The 25,607-nt window shown below is 46.5% G+C and overlaps 1 protein-coding gene across 2 annotated transcripts in view; it reads left to right on the top strand.

Annotated features, from left to right (window-relative positions):
• Positions 1–25,607, top strand: part of LOC119440360 (uncharacterized) — a 143,692-nt gene that overhangs the window by 83,263 nt on the left and 34,822 nt on the right. For both annotated transcript variants that reach the window (XM_049661585.1, XM_049661586.1), the window contains 12 exons: positions 648–735; positions 3,020–3,169; positions 4,238–4,389; positions 9,975–10,080; positions 10,507–10,632; positions 11,535–11,585; positions 11,917–12,187; positions 14,190–14,390; positions 18,823–19,037; positions 20,040–20,201; positions 22,133–22,438; positions 23,536–23,580. In XM_049661585.1, the coding sequence (XP_049517542.1) occupies positions 648–735; positions 3,020–3,169; positions 4,238–4,389; positions 9,975–10,080; positions 10,507–10,632; positions 11,535–11,585; positions 11,917–12,187; positions 14,190–14,390; positions 18,823–19,037; positions 20,040–20,201; positions 22,133–22,438; positions 23,536–23,580 (1,873 nt within the window). The remainder of the gene's footprint in view (positions 1–647; positions 736–3,019; positions 3,170–4,237; positions 4,390–9,974; positions 10,081–10,506; positions 10,633–11,534; positions 11,586–11,916; positions 12,188–14,189; positions 14,391–18,822; positions 19,038–20,039; positions 20,202–22,132; positions 22,439–23,535; positions 23,581–25,607) is intronic.

The following is a 25,607-nucleotide window of genomic DNA, read 5'->3' as shown; positions in this document are numbered from 1 at the left end:
TAGCCATTGGCTGGTCGCCTTCACTTTGTAAGCTTTGTGAATTGGGCCAAATTCACAAAGCTTTACGTTAGTAAGCGCCCTTTTCTATTGGCTTCGCTAATTACATGTTCAGCATCAAGATGTGCCTTAATTTCCTCTTACGAACAAATGCAACATAACAGCTTTTTGTTAATACGAGCACTGACGCTTAGTTGCGCACAATATAGGACCATAGCAACATATATGTTTTATAATGCCTACTGAAGCACGTTAAAGAACGGAGTTCACTTAATGCCACTTTCCCACATGTTTACTACAGCTATACAGGGTGACGCCAGTCTTCTTGTAAGGTCGGTCACCGCTTCTAATATTCAATGCGGAAGAGGCAGCACGCCTAAGTTTCTTTGGGCTCTAGCAATGACAGGATTAAGCGTCGATGAAAGTTGGCACCTCAGTACAGACCGTTAACTAGCATGCTCTTCAGTGCGACTGAGCAATTCAAACAATTGTAACAGGCGGATGTGTAGTACGAGCTGCTTTACAACGTAGCTACGCTGTCATGGAAACTCAATGCGTTGGAAAGCTTGCACTGGAGGCTGAAATCCTAAACACATTCATCGCGTAATAGCCAAAACGGTAGGCTCGTATACGTTTGTTATTGCTCGCAGGTGGTTGTTTACTTCAAGTTCAGCTCCTTCAGAGCGAGTCTCGAGGACGTGCACACAGTCGTTCAGCACCTTCGAGAAAAGCATGAGGGTAAGTATCTCACTGCTGACTGCCGCGCCATCTAGGGATCTTAATACACTCGCACGGAGTTGCAGAGTTGCACTGTAGCGAAAACTGGCGCATTGTCCGGGCTGGTTACCACACGATGTCGCCACTAAAATGTCACGTTTTCTTACGACTCGTGCTTATTCCGGAGAGTTTTCACGCGGTACCACCATCACCTAGCGAACCCTGATGATTATAATTAAAAATTGCCGCAATGGCACAAGAATGTCTGCCAAAGTGTTCGGTTAATTATTTAACTAGCAAAAGAGACTTCGAAAGAAAAAATTGCACATTGTGCGGAAAATGCATGAGGTGAACTCACGTTCACCTTAGAAAGTTTGACCTCCGACCGCCGTAATCAAACAGTCCCGCCCCCGAAAGGCGATCTGGGGCGCTATAACATAAAACGATTCCAAACTGTTTTGATTGCAAACTCCTAACGTCAAATTTACGTAACCACCGACTGCAAGCATCGGGCGGCGACCCGCAGCGTTGTCTGAACAACCCAATCAAACACTCGCCTCGTTTATAGGAGGTCACCTTAGTTCACATTCAAAACCAGTAACATTGTCGACACTCAGCGGTTTCTCTTATTTAATTGACTGAGAAGAGGCGAAGAGCACGCTCTAGTGGAGAGGGTTTCGATGGGGCCGAGCCAGCACAGTGAAAATAGATAACCGCTTGAAGAGGGTGGTGCCGGCTTCTCCGATTGGTCCGCTTCGTCTTACTTAACTTGCGGTGGCTGATCGAAAATCGCGGCGGCGTGCACCGGAAAGATAAGAATGCCGTTAAAACGGATCCTGAGCAAGGAAGAGTTGGCAGAGCGATGTCGTATGCATGCCGAAAGGGCTCGATAACGTTTTACTGCCACGCAAAAATGTTTATCATGCGCAAATAAATACATGCTCACCGGCAGGTGCGAGTAGCGAGGGCCTGAGCGATCGGCGGGCAGCCATCTTCTATTCCTTGCGGAACGGGGCAGTCCGTGGCTATGCAGAAAAAAATTCAGTTTTGTTCGGTATATTAATGCATTTTTTTCACGTACACGTCACTTTGACGTGGTGAGTTTTCGTGGTTTTGTGAGGTCGCGTGACAGACAGGCGAAGTGGGCGTAGCCACAAAACATTGGACCAATAGCGAGGGCTAATGGAGAAAAGGCGTCGAATCAGGAATGATTATTTTTCTTTTGCGCCGTTTAATCATGCATGATCAGTGTGTACACGTTATATAAGATGGAGAGCTATCGCGCTTTTCGTGACGTCGCATGACAGACAGGCGAAGTTGGGAGTGGCCCGAAAATGGTTTGACCAATCGTGGAGACTGATGGCAGAAATTGGAATCAAAACAGTTTGGAATCATTTTACGTTATAGCACCCCTGTATTGCTGCTGGATATATTGTATATTTCACTTTGTTTCTTGGCTGTGATATAAAAACCGTGATTGCCGAACGCAGTCGTTTAGAGACGAACTGTTAAATTAAGCTATACGCTGAGCAGACATTCATAAAACCACTAAAAATTTTCATTCATTCATTCATGCCGTTGTTTGTTTGCAAGGCGCTTTTTAAACCATAACCCAAATCTGCTGAGCAATTGTTATCAGCCTCATGCTTCGAACTTCACGCGCGGTTTAAAATATGTTTTGGTCACAAAGTCAACCCCACTGGTGCGTGATTTCCCCCTGGCTATATGTTGTAGAGTGTGCTTACACGAAAAACATTTACGTTTGGTTAACTGAGTGCTAAGTAATTCAAGAAAACCAACGCGCCCTCGCAAACACAGTGCTTGTTTCCCGCCCGTGACACCAATGCGCTCTCCTTGTTTCACCAAAGGTGATATTAAAACGGCAGCTACATTTGCATGACTATGATCGTTACGCTAGGAACCAGAACTGAGTGTTATCATTGCGCTGGTACTGCTATTGCATCTGCCAGGCTCCAGTCCCCTTACAAGATGATCATTTCGAAGACATCATTTTCATAAAGCTTAGACGTGCGGAATTTTTGCCTTTACCGTCCGCATTTTCTGAAGTCCAGCTATGCGACGTAGGTTTGCCACAGTTTTTTTTATGAGAGCGCCATACAAACATAAAGGGGCTGTCCGCACGTGCTAGGCATAATACGCATTCTGCAAGAGATGCTGTCAAGGTGGTCTAGTTGGTTGTTGCAGAAACCGTACTGCCAGAGTGTTGCAAGAGGACTTGGGGTATCCTGTGCACCGTGTCCTCATCCTCTTTCAACGTTTATTACACTTTGTGCTGTTATCGCAGATCTCAAGATCTTCACTGTGGGGCCACGGACCGACATCTTGCGCGCTTTCAAGCACGGGCCCCGCGACTCCGTCGTGGTCATTCCGAACTCCATGGACGACGTGCTGCTCAGGAAGATTACACGCGAACTTGCCGAAGAGGTTTGCCGAGGTGCGCCTGCCGAGGTGAAATAGAATGTTAGTACACAGAGAGTGTGCGGCCTGCACTGTGCAACGGTAGTTAAGTCGCCAGATATATATGGGGAACGAAGCCTCTGTATATAATTCTCAATAAAATAAAAATTAGGATAATTTGAAAATTAGACCTAATTATAAAATCAGAGTCATCAGTTGACTGCTGAAAATTGCGTCCGTAAGCACGTCCGTTTTGTACGATCATTAAATTTGTTTTTCTTTTTCTTTTTTTTTTCTTTTTTTTTTTGATGTGTGAAATGTGCATTAAATGAACACTTTAAGAAAAGCTTTTGGAGAGAGGACGCATGCTCTAGCATCAGAACGGGTACACAGCAGTTATTGCTGGTCGCTCATACGAACACCGGTTCTATCTTTATTACGGCCATCAGTCTGTGCGATTTTATAAATAAATCTTACATTCACTAGACTGGCGCTTTCTATTCTATACTGAGATAAAAGGCTGTAGCGAAAATAAACTCCCCTCTGAATAGCACGCTGCTCATTGTGCTTAGAGCTTCTTCGCGGCATTGCAATCGCACATGTTTCGAGAGGAAATAGAAGATCGAAAAACGGTTGACCAATGATGACCATTTTCGTGCGAAGCTTTCTTAGGCCTCTTTATTTCCACAGCTTCAAAGCCAATTTAGCCGAGTGTCTTGAATCTCTGACTAACGACGCGCGGTATTTATTCGCCTTTTCCTTTCAAATGAATGAAATTATTCACCTTCTTTATTTATACTCTTTCCGCGAGGCGAGAGAGAGGGCTACGAGCGTTGACACCGTCACAAGTCGCCCACAGCGTTGATGTGCTATAAGCGTCTGCTCTATAGACTGAACTGGTCACAAGACTTCAATGTTTGTACCCGATGCAGCCACGACGTGAAGCGCAGTCTTTTTTCAGCACATTGCATTGCCTTGAAATAGGCCTTGCGCATGAGCGCTTTACAGTTTCTAACATTCTTTGTCACTTTCCAAGTATGTCGTTATGCCAGTTTCTTTCAGTTTTAGCTACCGATTTCATTGCCATTCCTTTCTTCTCTTGCAGCTCCAATGGGCATCCTATGCCACGAGTGTCAACGTTCATCGGTCGGGCACACCTCTGATACCATAGAGGACTTCCAAGCTCCTCTAACAGTTCGGCACTGGGCACTGCATCCAGGGCACTTTACCGACGTTCCTCGAATAGTGAACGTTACGGTAAACTCTCTCTTTTTTTTTCACACTACCTAGACAGGTGCTTAATTATATTGGTGTCACTCCTGAATTGTCTTCTTTAAGTTTCTTTATTTTCGTCACATTGCAGTATCTTTGCCAGGGCGCATGTTTCTTGTCATTCATATTGTGACTTCGTTTAGTGGTATATGCTGTAATAATTTTCTTTTCATTTTTTTTTGCAACAAACTTCGAATACTCATCCACACATGCTCAACTACCGTAGAATTTCACACTTTTTCTCATCAGTCGTGGCGGTGACATGCCGCGAACGAACGTCTTCCATTTGTCGCTGTTGGTGTTCTATTTCTGCCTCTTTACCCGCCGGGGTGGCTCAGTCTACTAAGGCTTTGCGCTGCTGAGCACGAGATCGCGGGATCGAATCCCGGCCGCGGCGGCCGCAATTCGATGGAGGCGAAATGCAAAAACGCCCGTGTGCTTGCGTTGTAGTGCACGTTGAAGAACCCCAGGTGGTCAAATTATTCCGGAGCCCTCTACTACGGCGTGCCTCATAATCAGAACTGGTTTTGGCACGTAAAACCCCAGAAAGAAGAACTTTTGCCTCTTTCTGGAGCTCTAGCGGCGACGTTCTGCTTCAGCTCGCCGTCGCTTCGCATGCTCCTTGGGGGGCTGATTTGGCTAACTGGTGATTCAATTTAGTTGTGAATTAGATGAAGACGAGCGCTGGTCAAATGCTTGAGTTTCTGGGCCAGCGGGATTCACTTGCTTTGTTGATTTTTATAACTTCACTCACAATATCTCAATGGTGCCTATGAACGGGACATTGAATGAGTAAAGCGTGTCCAACCTGCGAAAAATGACGGGTGGGCACAAAGAAAAATGGCGGGTCCGGTTATGGCAGTTGTTTCGAAATGAGCGATTTTGGTGATAAGGACGATGCTAGAAGGAAGGGTGTTCCATTCCCTGACTTTGTGCACAAAAACAATGTTGATATGTCGTGGAATGGGCACATGGCGTATACGCATTAATAGGATGCATTAGACGGGAGAAACGGTGCGCTGAAATGATGATTTGGTTGCCTGAGGTCACCTTAAATGTGTGTTCAAGTTCGTAAGGCAACTCAGTGGTGAATGAGCGCGCAGATAGGTGTCAAATGCGGCGCCAATGACATCAACGCACGCCAGTGTGCTTCCACAGCTGCAGACATTCAACTTCGTCCTAGCAGCGTCAGGCTCTCGGCCATCACTACGGCGACATAAGTGGCATATTAATGTTTCCCAGTAAAAAAGATAGTTGCGAGTCAGCGCATGTCCTGTGCGTTTCTTCTCTTAGACCTCGTTTTTGTGGGCGCTACATGTACGGAAAGATGGATGCTTACCAACTTTCAATTCAATTTTCAATTCTAATTAGCCGTTGAGTCGCGTGATAATAGCCGCCGGTGACGTCAGTGCTCGCGCCAACCAGTTCTGGCGCGGTGTCCTTCTCCTCCATCCTGCGCTTCCCATCTACTCGCTTCCCTTCACCACAACACTGGCGATACCCTCTCCCTGTCCTGAAGCGGAAGAAAATCGGAAGAATTACACAGAAAGAAAGGTAATCGCTTTAAAAACTGAAGTTCGGGCTCACATGGCACCGAGGCAGGTGTTGCAGTTGTGCAACATCGCGTGCGTCCCCTCCCGCGTTTAAAATGTTTTACGTTCAGAGTCCTATATTGCGGATGCACAGAATAAGGCCTTTTCTCTACGAAGGATATGTGTATGCTTTAGAAAATGGTTATGTGTACACGTGCACGCAACAATGACTATAGCTGCACTGCATGCACCCCAAGGCACAGCAGGTGCTCAGAAGCATGACGTCACAAGCGCTCCATTCGCAGGCAGGGAGAGGCGCGAGAGGGTGTGCTCTCTGGGCTTCGCACTATGATGCGCAATAACTGAAGTAGCGTAAAGGCTTCGGCAAAGTGGATGTGAGGTTGCGAGGAGAAGAACTGAAAAGCACCGCAGCCAGTTCGGAAAGAAGCCGCGCTTATTAGTTAAGAAATGGATAGCACGTGTCCATCTAAAGAAGCTTTATCAAGGATTGTTACTTGCATCTGCGTTAGCTGAAAGTTTCTTTTTCCAGATTTTTTTTTTCAAGTACAAGTGGGTGACTACGATAACATTAACCCATATACACACTGCAATAAAAGAAAAAAAAATATGATTGATCCCTCTTTCATAGGAGTCGGTAGAACACGAAAGTGAAACGTGTCTTCACAGAAGCTTTGGCATGATTGCTTCGCGAGTTATGGTCCGATGGTCCGTTGCAGCGAAAAGCGCAGGATTTGCGGGCCAGCGACCTTGTTGCAGGTTTGCTTGGCACGCGGAATCCTGTTGGCGAGCGGCGTCCAGCTGCCGAGTCGCTTCGGCGACGGTACGAGCATTTAGGTCCGACTCCATAGTGTCTTGGGCAGCCAGTTGAGTTGCGACGCGCTCAGCTTCAGGAATGCGAGTGGCCGAGCGCGCAGCGTGCGCCGCGAACGCACGAAGGCGTTCTGCTTCACGCGGGCGTGTCACTCCCTGTACCAAAGCGACATTCGCCCGTTGACGCCGTCGCCTTTCTGCGCCACTTAGCGCAGCAGTTTTCTTAGTTGGTGCCCACGCAAGCGAAGCAGTAGGAGGTGTGTAAGCACTGCTTACAGAATGGTTACAGAACGGATACCAAGAGAAGGGAAGCGCCGTCGAGGTCGGCAGAAAACCAGATGGGATGATGAAGTTAGGAAATTTGCAGGCGCCAGTTGGAATACGCTAGCGCAAGACCGGGGTAATTGAGATCGCAGGGAGAGGCCTTCGTCCTGCAGTAGACATAGAATACAGGATGATGATGATGATGATGATGATGATGATGATGATGATGAAGCACTGCTGATGTATATTGAAGGTGCAATCCGCCGGCGACGAGGCGCCGCAGGCTAATCCGACGCGAAAGATAAACCATGTGAGGAAAGTGTCAATACCAGGCTATGCCGCGTTGGAGCCTCCGCTGCGCTGTGACTACCGAAGCGATCCCTGTCGGCGCTCGTTGGTGTCACGATGCGGTACTTCGCTTCACCGCTCCTAGATAGCGGCGCAATCACTGTCAACAAAACATATTTTACTCGTTGGCTCCGAACGTCACATTCGTTAAATTGGTAACGGAGGTTCATCGCGGACCCCGGCATAAAACACTTTCGTGTTAAAAATCCTCGCAGAAACTCCTCTGGGAGTTGTCTAAGTATGCGTAAGTATTGTGCCATTTTCTCAACTCCACGCAGCCCGGTGTCATTATCAACGTTATGCCACTTGATCCGACCAGTACAAACGACGGCTCTGCGACGACACGAACTGCTGCGGACGGCGGCGCACGGTGAATTCATGACGCAAGCATACTGCTGCAGTTGGCGACGCCAGGTGCGCTGTTGGCGTTCCGATCATTATAAGCCGTTATCGCTCTTTAGCACCTTACCCATCCGCGTCGAATCATTATCAACCGAGATGAACAGTACTCCGGCGGCGACTGCGTATGGCGCGGTCGCGCAAGGGAGGAAAACGAGGAGGAGGAGGAGGAAACAACTTCATTAGGAAAATTTTCAGGGCGTTGTAGGTGGCCACTTGTCTGCCGCGACCTCTTCCGCCCAAGCAACGATTCCTTTTTGTAGCTTTTCTTCAGGAGACCATATTAGGCTCTCCCGTGTCATTTCAGAGGCAGTTGGCAGAAGCTCTCTGGGTGGGGGAAGACCCGATCGCATTCCCAGAGGATGTGTCTTTGGTTTGCTGTGGCATTTTTGTCGCATTTTTGGCATAATGGGTCAACCTCCCCATCTGTGAAGATCGCTAAGCGATGAGGAGTGATAAGGCTATTAGTTTGAATTCGGCGGAGGATAGTTGCCTGCGCTCTCGCAAGGTTGCTGTGTGGTATTGGGTATATTCTCCTGTTCTCTTTGTATAGGTTGGTAAGTTCGTTGTAGGAAGTCACTACCTCTCCCATCGGGGGTTCCGCTACCAAGGAGAGCGCGACCCGGTTTGTTAACCCTCGGGCCACTTTATGCGCTTCCTCGTTGCCGGGATTTCCTGAGTGAGCGGGGACCCAGACAAGATTGATTTTTTTCTGTCTTCCTGATTGAAGTTTTTCAAGATCTCGGCTGTACTTAGTCTCACGCTGCCCCTCATAAAGCTGAGAATAGCACTCTTAGAGTCCCTCAGGACAGTACGGGTAGTTGGGTTCATGACGGCCAGCGCTATGGCCACTTCTTCGGCCTCTTTGATTGATGCGGCTCTAGTTGAGGCCACATTTACGATTCTGGATTTTCCGTCCACGGCACTCAAGGTGTATGTATTGTGTCCCTGGTTGGCGGCATCGACAAAGACCGCGGTTTGGTCTAGTTCGTGCTTTTCACGTAGTTTGTCTGCCCTGGCTTTTCTCCTGCTGTCGTGCCGGCCCGCCAGGGTGTTTTTGGGTGTTGGCTTAATTACTAGGTAATGTCTGATTGCGGGAGGTAGTGGTTCTCTGCCTCCCGTGGTGTATATGGGTTTAATGTTCAGTCTACTCAGGATGTGTTGTCCCGTCATCGTGTCTGATAGACGTATTATTTGTGCTGTTTTGTGTGCTTCGATCAGCTCCTCTAGGGAAACGAGGAGGTAGCGTGCCGTCTTCCTCCATTGCGTGCAAGGCTCCGGGTGGGGGAAAGTAAGGTGGAGCGTTCTACTCCGGTGGCGGCTGCGTATGGAGCGGCCGCGTGGCCCCTATCTTGAATGCCATCTGCGACGGGGGCAGAGTGCGGCGAATGCTGAAAGCTTTGTGAACGCTGTGTTCGCGTTGAAGCGAGAGGCAGCACGAAGGTGAATTCTCTCAATGCTGCGGGTCCTATATTGAAAGCATTCAACCCTCCGCGGTGGCTTAGCGGCTAATGTGTTTCGCTGCTATGCACGAGCTCGCAGGATGGGATCCCGGCCGCGGCGGCCGCATTTCTATGGAGGCGAAATGCAAAAACGCCCGTGTCCCGTGGATTGGGGGCACGTTAAAGGTCGCTTGGGTGGTCAAAATTATTTTGGAGCCCCCCGCTACGGCGTGCCTTATAATCAAATCGTGGTTTTGGCACGTAAAACCTCAGAATTCAATTCAATATTGAAAACGATCGCCTACGGGACGGAGGTATACGGACGGACGAGCGGTTTTCCTCGTTGGGTAAGCATAGAAATGCTTGCGCATTTAAAAAAAAGACCAAAATAATGAAAAGTTACCAACGCATGATTTTTTTTTCTAACAAGAATTAAGTCACAGTGCTTTTCTGTGTTTTATTTTTTAGGGGTGACATTATTCGTGGCCGCAGCAATGCAAGGCATGCAGTCACATTTAAGTGCTGTGGATACATAATTAACCAAATGACTGTAAAATTTTGTACGCTGCGTGAGAGTTCTGATTGCCGAGATCTTGTCAGGAAGAGAAAAAGAATTCAGAGAAGTCTTTTGGTTTTGTTCAATTAATAAAAATATTTGTCAAGTGTTAGCTCATTCATACTGTGTGCTTAATTTTGGTACATGCCTCAGGATGAACATTGCTCTCGCGAAAGTTTACTCTTATTTCTTCTTCAGTTCGAGTCATTCCACCTGCCGATTAAAGTCTGCCTTGACCGCTTCACTTCAAATGGCACAAAGGTGGCAACGTACAGCGACCTTTGCCAAGAGACAGGCAGCAAAGGTAAGAAGGCGACGACAAGCGTCCAGCTGTTTTCAAAGCTTTTACGGAAGCTTCAATTTAAGGCACCTTTATGTATATACAGGGGATCCGTTTCATATAGCGCCACATGTTCAAACGAAATTTTTCTTGTACCATACGACAGCGGTCCTCATTCGTGCCTTCATTTCACCACAAGCAGAGACTTCTCCAACTGCCGATCAAGTTTCTAGTTGTTATGTATTGTCATCTGGTAGGATGCTATCACATCGGAATACTTCTAGTCACAAAAGAAAACCATGCTCGGTATTTTTATATCATTCGCTTGCGCGCATTGAACAGCCTTTATTTAGTGTGCTGTGTAACATGTAATGTTGTTGCGTCTGTGTTTGTGTTCGGGTGTGTTTTTGGCTGCGTGTGCGTGTTCTACAAATCCACATCTCATTGCAGTGAAGGCCATTCGGTACAGCGTGAAGAAAGTTTGCGCCAGCGAAGAGTCGTCAAGTTGTCACTCACTCCAATTCTCGGTAACGGCGCTGTCGAGAAAAGCGGGCGAACCATTCCTGGAGTGCACGGGTAACTATACCGTCTTCCATCCCTGCATTCTTTGAGTGTTGCTTCGCTAAACATCGCCGTATATATGATTTTATCTTGTAACTCAATAGTTAACTGCTCGGGCTTCGGTTTGCACCACTTACTCGCGAACTCCACATCGATTGGTGTGACAAAGCTTGCTTCGGTCCTGACAAACACTCCTGGTTAATTCTGTAATACCGGCACCACGCGGCACGACAAACCAGAGGCCATGCGCCCGATCGACCACATTTCAGGGTGATTTTGTTTTTGCTTGATGTAGCCACCTGAGTAAGTTTCACTATAGGCGACGGTCATCAGGATAACGCACCTGAGAATCATGCGACCTGAAAACAAGACTCGTTCCCGGGAGGAGTGCCAAATATTTTGTCATATCTCCTTCGACTAGCTCAATGAAATAAACGCTCACTGAAACAGATATATGCCCAAAAGGTATCAATTGAGAATAGGATATTTTACTCAAGTTCGCGCCAGTAATGTGTAAAATACCCTTTTTTCCCCCCAACATCCTCCACTTCCGATATTTCATTTAACTTTACCTATACACAAGGCTTCGTTCATTATGAGTTGGTAAATTTTTTCGCAAGGAATGCACCAGCTACGTACCGCTTATTCTGGCGGTCGTCGGTAAACCAGTTTGTATATCAGGCTTTCACGCCGTACATCACAATGGACAGCAAAAATAAGTACATTTACATTGGAAACATGAGCCCATGCCCACAAATAACATGCTTCTGTGTAATTTTACGGTAGTGCATTGTCGTTAAGATTTGGAGCTGCGCCTATGTTTGAACGTGTGGGCCCTTGAGCATGTATTATGTGTGGCAAGTGAGACGGCGATGCTAACGTAACTTGTGCGTTTTCTTTTTCTGCATCGTCTTTAGACCCAGGTTGCCAGCTTCCTGACCAAACGAAAATTCTGATCTCATACGACAGTAAGTATAGTTCCTTTGCCGTTTGCTCGGCAAAATTATCAGTTACGTTTCTTCGACGTGTATTCGCGATGGTTTCGGTTTTGGCCTAAAGATTACGCAACAATACGTAACGTTGCGGAAAAGGCACGCCGAGTTTGCGCTGGACAATGACACGCTTTTGTTGAGCTTCCTTGTATAGTTCTGTTAGTTTGCACTGAAAACCGCATAATCGCGGCACTTCTAATGGCACGTTAAAAAAAATTTTTAAAAAAATAACGAAAAAAAACGTGTTAGTTAATTTTTAGCTCAATTCATGAAAAAAACTGTATTCCTTTTTTTACTCATTTTCCAGTCGATTTTCACTTCGGCCAGAAGAAAGTTTATTCTGGGATTGAAGAACGAGTCAACGTTCCTCTTCCCAGAGCTCCTGACACGCCTCAGTCGTTGCAGAGAGCACTCAGCTTGAAGTGCCCAAAGTACACACAGACCAACGGCAGTGCGCCTTCTGAGATAGACCAATATTTAGCCCTGAGTGTGGGTTACTTCATTGACATAGTGCAAAAGATTGAGGCGGCGTATCCCGAAAGGAACCTTTTTGACATCGCCAGCTTACTGCTGAACTGGTAAGTAGGTCAAAATAAAGCAAGGAAAAGCTTTAAGGAACTTGCATGTCCTTCTCAATTTGTAAGTGGCAATATTTGAAGAACCATGTAATTGACGGGTATAGTGGTGGTGGGGGTGGTGGTGGTGGATTGTTGCAACAGGCGGGTTAAACCTGGCGATCAAGGCCGGCAATTGCTCTGCCCGAGCGTCTCTTACAATATCGCTGCAGGGTTTCACTGTATGTCCATCAAACCAGTCTCTCTTAAGAATTCGATAACGAGACGTGAAGCTTCTCTTCGGCATATAACTAATCGCTCGGGAAATAAAATGCGCTGCAGGAACGCATGCGGAAGGTCCTTTTTTTGCAGATCCTGCAGAATGTGGTTGTCCTTATGTACTCAAAGGCCGCGTTATAACAAATCTACCATGGTCTGCTATCCATCAAGTTCCCGCGCAAAACACTATAGCGCTCGTGAAAGAACTCGACAACAAAGGCTTCACAGTAAAGTTTCAATGGATTCCCTCCCATATTGGCATTTCTGGCAACGAAAAAGCTGATGCGCTTGCATATGCAGCGCTCTATCATCCTCCCAAAGTCAAGGTACCAAAGAGTAATCAAGTTAAAAAATCTGAGATTCGTAATCATTTTGGGCCGCTTTGTGTTCCACTACAATGGCCTGTGTAACCAAGAGATTTCACCGAGTGGAAGCGTCACTTCTATATCGAATAAGGACATCATCGGCTAGCACACCGGCCTGGTTGTTTAATACGGGGCGAATAAATTCTCCGAACTATACGGCATGCCACGAGACAGGAGACATTGAACACTTTCTGTGGTCGTGCCCGGAATTCCAAGTTGAAATTGACGGGTAGCTCTGAAGAGCTGTTCGAACGTTTCATGCACACTGCACTCTTTTATAATGATGTATAGCCTTTTTGTTTCTAGAGTGCAGAGAAGAAGCTCGAGCGCTCTAACTACTAACCATCCGTCTCCTTGCGTTTTTCCAACTAAATTACCTCCTTTTCCGTGAGCCAGCTGCAAAATCTTATAGTTATAACATGTACTGTTATATTTGGGTTTGTCTTGCATTCAATACACAATGTCGTTTAAACAACGCCATTCGCATTCGCTGCACAGCCAGTCATTTTCAGATATGGTACAGTTAATAAAACATTACGCGTAGAGTAGGACCTTCTTTGTAGCAAACACGTTGAAACATATTTCAGATTTTAACCCAATGCACGCGTCACGCTTAGCGGAGTGGCTCATAACATTACTTTTGTACGCAGACTTCCTTCAAGATTGAAAGAGTGATCTATACGAGAATAAAGTAGTTATTATGGCCCTCGCAAATGTGCCTGCTTAAACGCGTTGCTCTATAGTTAACAATCAGCGCCAGAGCACTAACATGGCCAAGAAGTGTGCAAACCGGAAGCATTAACTAGAAAAATCAGCTGGATTTATCGCAGGGCGGCCAAAAATCTGTCTTAATACGTGGCAGAGCTTCAGTAGTGAACACTAACACCACGGACAGCGCCTTTTATTGCTGGCACTAATAAAGCATACAACTAACTTACCCATCTATCATCTAATTAAACATTCGCGCCCACATATCACGTATTACAGCTGCAGAAGGCCACAAAAGTGTTGCCCCGATTTCTCAGGGTAATCGAACTAAGCGGACCTATGTTATTCAGAGCAGAGAATGCTCATTTCTTTTGGTGAAATCAACAGTGGACTGTCTCTTCATATTTTTTGCCCTCTTCGCCCGTGCAAGGTAGCCAATTGGACTCAGTCCTAGTTAACCCAACGTGCCTTTCATTAATGCTTCTCTCTCTCCCTTTATCTCACACGCACACATTGTGCAACAAGGATGAGATTACTTATTATCCGTTGCTAAAAGCAGTTTTGTTTTCTTCCTTGTGGAATGGAGACTATGGCTTCGAAGCGATATGGAATGTTGATTACACGAATATTTATTGCATATGTATAAAATCCTGGTGAATGGTTTTGAACCGCAGGTTCACAGTGAGCGACTACGAGCTCGCCGACAGCAACAAAGTTGGTCGGGACCTGAGCGAGCAGTTGACCCTGGAGTCTTGGCTGAGCCCGTGGCCTCGGGGCCTGGAAGAGCACCCGATGACGTTCAACAAGAGCATCCTCACTGAGAGAGAAATGTGTGCGCTCTTCCTCATGCTCCACCACTCGTTCCATGAGAACAGGCAAGTGCCCCTGACTGGAAAGAGAGAGGTGTGGAGGGGGGGGGGGGGGGGGGGAGGCGTAGTCTGACAGCGGTCGTTTGCCTTTATTGGCACTTCGAAGCAAGCACCCAGCACGCAGAAATTTTCACAAGTGGCCCGAAATTTCAGTCAGTGCTCATAGTAAAGAAAAGCAGTTCGCACTGCAAATATATATATATATATATATATATATATATATATATATATATATATACACTTCAACTACTTGTCACATGCTAAAGCAAATAAAGGCAACCAGTGATATCCATCAGTGGTGGAACGTACATATCGAGGAAACTTATTCATAAATCAGTATAGACCATGTTGCTTGCTGAAGGGGCTTTAGTAGTCGCCAATGCAGTGTGCTCGGAGAGTAATGTGGATAGATACATCTAGATACATTTAGGCACATTTTGTGCCATCTGAACCTCTTATTGGGTTTCTTCTTTGATAGCCCTCTAACACATCGAGCATCAATGGCCTTGACATAATAAGAACACAACTATGCTGTTGACAGAAAAAAAAGGCAGAATAGAAGGAATCAAGAAGCCACTTACCAAGCGTTGTAACGTACAAAACTAACAAAGATGGCTGTGACAGAGTAAGCATTGCTGCGTACTAAGCATCGACTTCGGCATTTTTTTTTATTATATCCTGCCGTGGTGCCATAGCAGCTTTGGCGTTGTGATGCTAAACCCGAAGGCGTGGGCTCAAATCCCAGCCACGGCGGTCACATTTCGATGTGGGCGAAATGCAAAAGCGCCCGTGTACCCTGCATTCTGCGCACGTTGAGAACCTCAGGTGGTAAATATTATTCCGGAGTCCCCCACTAGTGCGTGCCTCATGTTGTATAGTTTTGCCACGTAAAACTATATTTTTTTTTTACTTTTTTATCACTGGCACACAAAGGCGCATAAATCATAGCAGTCACCTCTCTGTAACAGCACACTGCACCTACAGGCTTACGCAAAATAGGGAATGCATTGTCAGGGTAACAAACTTTTCTTTTGCAGACAAAATATTTTCATTGAAATACATGATAACAAACAGCATGGTGTGAAACATATAATAGAAATCTAACATTTCACTTTAGAAAATAAAAAAGGCTATATTGTTTTCGTATAGCTATGCACAATAATCTCACTGACGAAGCTGCCCGATCCACCCATGACAACGCACAGTTCATGCTTTCCCGCTATCATGAGCGCAAGCAGTGAACTGCGACTTAGTATCAAACCACTTCGCTTGCTTTTCAAAACACTATGGAGAACATCAAGGATCACTTACACAGCCTTAATCTATCGCTACGACTGCGATTGCCGGCATACACTTACGCTCAACCGCTCAAAACGTGAAGAAAACATCGAGCAAGCTCCCGATTTCATGTCCAAATTCGCACATATATTTCGTTCTGAATTGATGTTTTCTGTTGGCCTGTCACCGTCAGTAATAACGCGCCCGACATGACAACTGGCATCTATTCTTGCCAACAGTTCCCGCGTAATAATGTTTGATAGATACAGGTTCAGTTCTTCGGAACGCATTAAAACATCAGAGCGATTGTGGGCACATTGTTTTGTCGTGTTTTATGTTGAAGGGATGGTTTCGCTTAACGTCAACCCACACAGCTATGCACACTTTAAAAAAATACATTGTGAACGAACCATAGAGAGTGCTTTTGACACACTCTGTCCTATACTCTGCACCTGAACTCGTGAACCTGCATATTCCGGCGTATTCCTCCCTGCTGAGGATATTGAAGCGGAGATAATCCAGGTTAACTTAATTGGTTAACCTCCCTGTATATAGTTCAATCCAATGTATATATGGTTAATCTCCTTTATATAGCAGGAGCGTTTTTTGTATTATATTACATTTTTGGGGAACACAAAAAAAGCTTACTGTGCAATACTTTTAGCTGTCAACCTACTCTAGATGTTAATTTTTTTTTCTTTTCTGTAGCTGGCTCTCGTTCTAGCCACTGACTTTATGCCAGCCTCACTGTTCAATCACACCTTCATTTCGCTTTGGTGCCCTCGCTTGCTTCTTTTACACTCTTTTTCTGGTTTAATACCGGGCTCACCGCTTGATTCTCGAACCTTGCCCGGTTGTCGGTGCGCGCCGCAGGTTAAGAACAATCACAAAGGTAGCAGCAACCTAGTTAGTACCGTGTGCACCAGCAGGCGCAACTAATGTAAATATGGTGCACGATGATGTGGAACTTGCTTCAAGGAGAAAGTCCTTTTGCAGGGCAGGCGGTCAAGCTGAATCCGGCGGCCGTCGATTGTATGACAGCACAATGACAGTCAGTGTTGCTGCGAAACCGAGCCAACCCAGCCCCGGAAATTTGTGCTGCCGAAGCAGTTGCAACAAACTGAATATGATGTAACGCGACATAGCTAAAAGCATTAGTATGAAAAATTATCTTTAAAGGAATGCAGATGCCAAATTCTTTGGTGATAATTTTTACTCTTCAGTAATACACATGATCTAGAGCAGCAGAATAGTGGCCGGCATATGTACGACCGTGTGGCCAGTATTTTAATAATATAAAGCGATTTCCATCACACAGCTCAAGATTTGAAGTTTCCCGCCATCTTTTGAGCGACGCAAACCATCAGTACCCTACGTCACGGAGTTCGCGTTAACCACCAAAACGTTGACGACAACGAACGCGTCCACTGTCTCCTTAATTTCACACGTGCGCCCATGTTCGTCGACGCTGGAGGTAGGTGGGAGACGCGAACTTGCATCTTCCGGCGTGTCATTAGGCAAACGCACGTGCAGCCGCTGTAAAAATGCGTCGCCACCAGAGTCTTTAACGTCACGCTATTAAGCGTGAAATGCTTTTAGCTCTCGTTGTCAATGACCTTCAATTGACCTTGAGCCAAAAGTCAGAGCCGTTATCCGGGCAGTCACACGAGAATATCCGGGCACTCAAACAAGAGCATCAGGGCATCGTTGCGGGAACAAAGCGAGATCATCCGGGCAACCAGTCAAAAGTAAAGAAAATGTGGTCTAATGTTCTAATGTTTGTTCACAATATCATTCAAGCTGTAACTTTTAGTACGGCGCAGTTTTATTTGTCATTTACAATAGCTGCGTTCAAAAGGCAGATAGAGGGCACCATACATCGCTTGGCACTGAGACAGGGTTGCCTGTGCTCTTTTGAACGCCAACAGTCCGTGAGTCGTGATCGGTCCGCGACAAGAAGAAAAAGTTGCCGCAGACGCCGAGCGCGCTGCACCGTTGGAAGAAGGAAAGCGGTTGAAGGCGGTGGCCCCACAGGCCACAGGTAGCAAAAGACGCCGTATGGTAGCCATTTCATGCTTACATCTATTCTCGAGTACGGGAGAGCCAGCATTCCTTTTTTTTTTTTTTTGCTCGCAACAATCGCGTTTTCATAATGGCTATCGCGAAGAATCCGGAGACGGGAGTCACGTTTCATTCGGAGACTTTAAGATTGAAATAAATTACCTTTTCACCGTCTCTGACCGGTATATATCGTGAACGCATTCCTCGCAAGCATAGAAATCTTATGCTATAGTCAACGTAGGTACGGGAAATGGGTCACCGTGGGTTCAGCCTTCTATCTTAAAAACTAATAGGTATGTGAAAACAAAAAAATGTATGCTGAATGGAGATCAGCTTCAGTTTATGTTCCTGCCATACCTTTCTTTTTTTTCTTCTTTTTTTTGTGCTGGCACCTTTACCTATTTCTATTTTTATGCTCCAAATTGTAGTCATGATTTCAGATTTCACTGCACATTCTCTCATAAACTACTTACAGGATGATCAATTAAACGGTTAAGTCTATTCCATATGTTACTGTTTTCAAATCCAGAGTGCGTGGCTCATGGCGCTATTCTTAAATAGTTTGCAGTGCTCTTTACGGATGCCGTTGCGCTGACTTATTCCTCAGGCTGTGCATAATTTTTTGACGCTCAAACCTAAAATACTCTTAATTTTTGCTGGCCTACCCTACAATATGCTGTTAAGAATGTCACTCACGTTGGTCGCTAAAGGCAAGCCACAGACGTCTTTTGCTGTCATTTACTAATGCGTATTTTACTTTATTGTGTGAATTCTATAGCACGCGATACGCCGGATATGGCACATTTGGTAGTTTTACTTCGAACTGCTGTATATGTTTGTTTTTTTCTTTTCCTGAGAGCAAGCGTCAGTGAGGAAACACCTCATTTGTCTATGCTTTTCTTGTAAAGCGAGAAGTTGCTCCTTTAAATCACCCCATGTGATGGAAGGCGAAACGACATTCATGGTGTCGAGTGCTACACCGTCAATAGTTGTATATATCAGGGTGGCGAGGCTTCAAAATCTTTCAGGCTGCCTTTGTGACTCGTGCGCATTGGCAAATACATATAAAAAAGGCGAACCCATTTTCTCCTACCTCCAGACAGAACGACAGCCACTTCACTGTTGAAAAGGGCGTGGCGCAAGTCACCTGGGAAGCGCCAAAGATCGCCGTGGCTTTGGGCAAAGTGCTGCAGGGCATTGTCGTCGGCATGATCCAGAGGTCTGAAAACCTCACCGACATCTGGCAAGCCGACGAGCCAGCCAAAGACTCTCGAGTTCCGCCCATAGATCCTCTCCTGTCGGCTACCGTCGGTGGTTTGTATTCACTTTTCTAGTACCCGCAACACTCATACAACACTGCGAACTCAGAAACTTCAGGGGAACACAGCAAGTAGGACACTTCAGTCAATATGAGCGCGAGGTGGCGTTCTTGCTCAGCCTAGGACGTGTTTTCATCCTACTGCAAGAAGTACACAAGCTGCATAGCGGTGGTGTTGAGCGCAGAAACCACGCCATCAACAAAGGATCGATTGTAGTGAATGAACGTTACAGTTCATTTGCATGAAGGCGTGCGAGAAACCACAAAATGGAATTCAATGAAGTTGCAGGACCTACAGCCCCCCAAGGCTCTTTTCTTTTTTTCATCTAGTAGTGCAATATACTGGGCTCTCTTTAGGTGCCAATTCTGTAGTTTATCCTTTAAAAAATATCTTGGGCGCAAGAACGGTCAAACCTTTCATTATAGTAAATTTCTAATATGTTAACAAGAATATTTTGCCGACTCCAACAGATTCTGGTTGCGATTGTAGCGTAATACTTCTGAGGAAGAAATGGTAGTAATGATTACCCGCCTTTCATGCCTGCCTTTAGATCTCTGGTGCGCAGTCTCATCTATCAATGAGACTGCGCACCAGAGATCTAAAAATGTTAAGTGCGCCAACCAGCGCAGCCGTCTATTCTTGCAAGCACAATCACACGCTTTCCGGGACCCTTTGATGACCGAGTACTCGATCAGTGTATTATATGTATACATAGGACTAACATGAACGAGGCTCGGGGATTTTATCAATGCATCGTTTAAATCGATGTCAGTTCTCTGCGCCATAGAACAGCTATCTCGTTGCCTTAGAGCAGCGATATGCCTACGTGCGAATGCATGTGCTGCTCGGGAATCTCACACGATCAGCAATAAAGCATGCACATGCACATAATTTACTATCGCCAAGGCCATCACCGCGTAGTCGTGGTTCCCGTTTTGCGGCGCTCATCATGCGTACCATGTGGACCTTTAATTCGAAACTTTCCATTCGTCTCCAGTGGTTCTGGCCGTTTCATCAGTGGAGAGCCTACTGAACCGCCATGGTGGAAGTGTCATCAGCCACGAAGGAGTCTGGCTTGGGGAGTCCTGTCCCGGCGCCTACAAAACGGGAGGGAAGCGGCACTGGTGCTCTTACAGCGTGCTACGAGGTGCAATTGATGGTGCGTGTGTTTGTAAGGCTCCGTATTACTGAAGGTGATATTGCTCTCACGCTACGCACTTCGTTGTTGCACTATACGTTGAGGACGAGGTCGTGGGTTACATTCCGCTTTCTGCTGGGGTAGCAAAGGAAAAAATCCTGGCGCACACGAAATTGGGCGCATAGTTCGGAACCTTAGAGTTGGCAAAAATTTGCCGAAGCCTGCAATCCCAATATTCTTTTGAGCCCAGTGTGCAACTACGAGAAGCTAGACGACAGATAAGGCTTGGCATTTTGAATAACGTAGAGTCACTTATAACACTGCATTGTTACACGTGTCAGAATAGTACGTCAAACTGTCCAGTTTAGTAGATATGAATCGATTCTAGAAAATTTCCCTGAATATTTTCGCGCAAGTTCGGGTCACCAACTTGGAGAACATTCGCTCTATATTCTCACTCCCTTGTAAAAGTAATTTAGGGATAGCTTTTGCAAGCATACATGCTGCACATTACACACGTGACCAAATAAACGTCATTCAGCCACAAGCTACTGGGTTGCTGATTTTGTAAGTTTTCCCTGCATATGGACAGTTGAGAAGGGCTTCTTTACCCAGAATCTGTTACAATGCAAGGAAGCACCGTGAAACACAAGACAGGTTTCAGCCTTTGCACTTGATTGGGTTGTCCACCAGACACTACTTTCTTGTGGTAAGCAGTACATAAGCAGGCAAAAATGGCGCTGTCTGGAGAGACATATCACAGCTATGCTGCTATGAAAGAGCGCGATGGCTGACTATCCTTACACTAGAGGGACTGTTACAGGGACTGTTATAGTTAGCACGCGACTGTTACAGAATGAATTCTGGTGTCGAGACAGAAGTATTAAATAACTGATTTGATTATCAAAGCAGTGAAGTTAAAGAGCTTGGCCATAGATCCGTCAGTATTGTTGTCTTGGTACAACATAACCTGGATGTCAGATTATCTTCGCCATCTTTATATGAGTGAACCGGGTTCCACACAAATGACGCGCAAAAATTGCTTGTGTATCCTTGTCTCCGTCCTCGCCTCAAGGTTTCATCGCGCTAAAGACGAGGCCACACGTCGCCATAACAAGGTTGTAGCTCGACACAAACCTCCTAACAGCATAAGCGGTTGGACCAAAGAAAAGCAAAAAGTTTTACAATAAAAAACATTTCGTGCCTCCTTTCTACAATAAAAACGCAAGCTGGACGAGTTGGTTTGCATTCGTTGCTAATCTGCAGCGCTCACAAAGACACAAGAATGTATCCTTCCTTCTTCTACACACTGCAGTTAAATCTCTCGTTTCACTTCCGTCTGCTGATCCATGAGGATTTCATGATCGACGTACAGAGCAGCAAATATCGATGCTGTTCAGGCTTGCCTAGTGATGATCCAGGTTTATTGACACAATTGTGTTGCTGTTTAAGCATTTAGAGCCCTAAAAAAATTATGGAGTGTTACGTGCCAAAACCCCGATATGATTATGAGGCACGCCGTAGTGGGGGACTCCGGAATAATTTGGACAACCTGGGGTTCCTTAACGGGCACCCAAATCTAAATACACGGGTGTTTTCGCATTTCGCACCCATCGTAATGCGGCCGCCGTGGCCGGGATTTGATCCCGCGATTTAGAGCCCTGCCTGCACCACCGATGCATAACAGACCAGCTTTGCTCAAGGTCAGAGCAATGTGTTTTCTTAAGTGATGAACGTGTGCGTGCTCTATCGGGTAAGCTGATGTAGATGTTAGTTTGTGTTCTACTATGACTGCCACTGTACAGTTGCTTGTAAGCGTTTTGTAGAGAGCCGCAAAGGCAGAAAAAAAAACATGCTAGCATACAGAACCAGCACCTTACCTTGAGCGTTTGTGGTGACCTTAACTGCACTGCCAATTTTATCGATTGGCTTGATTCCGCGTCGGCTCGCAGGCCTTCTCCTCGGCAAGCACGCCCGCCTCATCGCCTCCCGAGGCATGCCCCTGAGTCGGCTGCTGAGTCTGTACTACGGTGTTTCCGGCATTCCCCGAGCTGTGCCCGGTGTTCCAGGGTTGTCGGTGTGCGGCCGACGGGAGTTGCTGTACCCGTACCTGCGGGACGGCCTGCTCGAAGGCAATGTGAGCCACATGGCGCGTGCCTACCTGTTGCACCGCTACGGCCAAAGTTCGAAGAGGCTCAGCCTGTTCGTGGCCGCGGCCACGGACGAATTCTTGCAGAGGCTGAGACGCGACCTGCTCAGTGAGTGGCACGGACCGTGCGATTTGGTTTCTTGCTCGGGGCCAAACGGAAATGACACTTGGAAAGAGATTTTGGGCTTTCACGAAAACACGGACGAAGCAGCATGTGCCACGGGCGCTAGCAACAGCGGTTCGCTTAACGAACATTGAATTTACGCAGAAAATAGCGGAGCATGCCCTGCACGGTATCAAAGACACGAGATCAAAAGACACGTTTGTGAATGTTCAAATGTTGTGCTGACTCTTTCGCCTGCGCACGTGCATAAGTTGAGTGATAAATGCTGTTCGTTTCAGTTAGCTATGAGTGGCAGTCAGTGCCAGTGGTGTCCTCTTGTGTGCATTTGTCTGTTTTATTTTGTTATAAATGGGTTTCCTTGGACAAATTTAGCTAGACGCTACCTAGGCCACTGTATGTCTCTCTGTTCTACAGCAAAATAAAGTTTTAGTGGTAATAAAGATAAGGCTCCGGCGACGCAACACTTAATCAACATTTAGCTGGCGCCCACGCCACTGCACAAATTTGTGATACGATTTAGTCTTTAACCACTGGCGTAGCAGTCCTTCTAATCACATGTGGTTCCTAATTGACAATATGTAGCGTATACTAAAGGTACACATAGTCTAAGGAAATCGGAGAACTCTGGTGTGGTACTGCGAGCTACGCTCGGAAAATTTAGGGCAGGAAATAAATATTGCGAAGTTTAAGCGAGGAATCCTTAGCACGCATATTACTTTATTCCTTCAATACTTTGCAAAAGTATAGGAAATCTGTTTGAGTCATTACATGGGCGTCTCGTATTTACGTGCATTAAACATGCCATCAAAATGATGAATTTATTTTGTATACCTCAGGCCACTGGTCTGCAGGAGAGCGCAAACTGTACACTCTTGTTCCAGTGAAACTTCAGATAAAAGCAACTATATATACTGGACTATTCTACATTAAATAGAACTATATAATTAACATCACTGAGTGACATATGCGAAGTGAACATCACGCACATCGGTGACAAAAAGGCGTGCGTTGACTAGGGTGTTCTTTTCATTTTCAGCAACTGTAAACTTCTTTTCTCCTTTTTTTTCCTTCTTGCTTGTTAGGACACCCTGCATTTTGCGACCGCTACCCGCCAACCCCAGACCAAGGTAAGAACAATCTAGAAAAGCCACTCATCATGAGAAAATAAACACAACGACGGTTTTGGTGAAGTACTGATCCTTTGCGAAAGGCAAATTAAGGTGTATCCCAAATTTGCATGACAAACAAGTAAAGAAATTAACGCAAATTAAGGAAATAATACTCTCAGGAGATCGAGTCTATTAATCGCTTGGGTTACAAGAAGAAAATAAATTGCGCAGACCCCACGCTCTGTGGGAATCTACGTTTTGCGAATCATTTTGCAGGAACCTGTCTATCTAGATTGTTTGCGGTTCTGTTAAACGATGCCATTTGAACTGATACCAGGCTGTAAAATGAGTAATTTCATGTGTGGGTCGCGAGCGTACGTGTGTGTAACAACAGCAGGACGACAACGACCACGTTGTAGGCGCTCGTATGACGGCAATGGCACGATTTCTATACCAGCCGTTCGGCCCGAGCCTACGACGTGGTGATTGTTCGGATCTACATAAGTAGTGCGCGAACGTAAGTTAGAGAAACACATATAGTGACGTCATCAGAAGGAGAGAGAAGGGAAGACAAGAGGTGAAGACGAAGAGTTTAACCAGACTAAGTGTCCGGTTGGCTACTCTGCACATGGGGATGGGGTAAGCGCAAAAGAGACGATATAACAAGAGAAGAAAAAAATGTCACAGTTTCGCCCTAAGGGCGAAGCAATGAATGCGATAACAACACAGCAATGTCATACGAAGTAAGGTGAGCGGCTTTGGTAGCAATATGAATTGTAGTAAACATGAGCTGATTAAGTAAGCAGGTGTGATGCGGCGTAAGTAGACCGACATGAAGAGAGACTCGATGACCACGTGAAGGCGCGTGTGAAACGGTGGTGTTGATGAGACGCGCTTCCCGTGGGCAGCGCGTGCGAAGGGACACACCTGTAGCGCTGCACTGCCGACCCGGGCAGCATTGCATGTGTAGCGTGCGTTGGAAAATGTGGCCCGACTATTACTAACTGATTGAACAAGCGTGGTGTGAGCGCGCACAAACAAACATGAATAGATCACACTGAATGACTGCAGACAACGACTATCAAAACACTGGCAGCGAGCGTATATACGCCGCAGCGGGCGAAGGTACGTGCGGTCTATCGCTTCAACGGAAACTGAGCGGCGAATGCACGGTGCATAAAGGTCAGAGCCGTGTGGAGATAAGAGACGGTGCGGGCGAGCGACGAGCGCGGTTGTTGGCAGAGTAGAATTGCGCCCCCCCGCGCTCCCTCCGGCGCTGGCTTCCCGCTTTCTTGCTTGCGCGTGGGTGATTGAGTGCGTTCGCTCTCCATGATAGCGCGCATCCCCGCACGCTTCCGCTCGGGCATACGGCGCGCGGCGAAGATTTTATCTATAGGGAACCTCACGGCGACGGCGCCGGCGACGGCAGAAATACGGTAGAAGTGTCCATATAATTGCTATCGCAATAAAATGTGAACGCATCAGTTCTTTTATTGCGATAGCAATTATATGGACACTTCAACCGGATTTCTGCCGTCACCGTCGCCGTCAGGTTCCCTATAGATAAAATCTTCACCGCGCGCCGTATGCCCGAGCGGAAGCGTGCGGGGAGCGCGCTATCACGGAGAGCGAACGCACTCAATCACCCACGCGCAAGCAAGAAAGCGGGAAGCCAGCGCCGGAGGGAGCGCGGGGGGGCGCAATTCTACTCTGCCAACAACCGCGCTCGTCGCTCGCCCGCACCGTCTCTTATCTCCACACGGCTCTGACCTTTATGCACCGTGCATTCGCCGCTCAGTTTCCGTTGAAGCGATAGACCGCACGTACCTTCGCCCGCTGCGGCGTATATACGCTCGCTGCCAGTGTTTTGATAGTCGTTGTCTGCAGTCATTCAGTGTGATCTATTCTCATGTTTGTTTGTGCGCGCTCACACCACGCTTGTTCAATCAGTTAGTAATAGTCGGGCCACATTTTCCAACGCACGCTACACATGCAATGCTGCCCGGGTCGGCAGTGCAGCGCTACAGGTGTGTCCCTTCGCACGC

This window comes from Dermacentor silvarum, chromosome 2 (assembly GCF_013339745.2).
Source record: "Dermacentor silvarum isolate Dsil-2018 chromosome 2, BIME_Dsil_1.4, whole genome shotgun sequence".
Taxonomy (NCBI): domain Eukaryota; kingdom Metazoa; phylum Arthropoda; class Arachnida; order Ixodida; family Ixodidae; genus Dermacentor; species Dermacentor silvarum.
The sequence above is the reverse complement of the archived record's forward strand: the minus strand, read 5'-3'. Positions and strand labels throughout refer to the sequence as shown.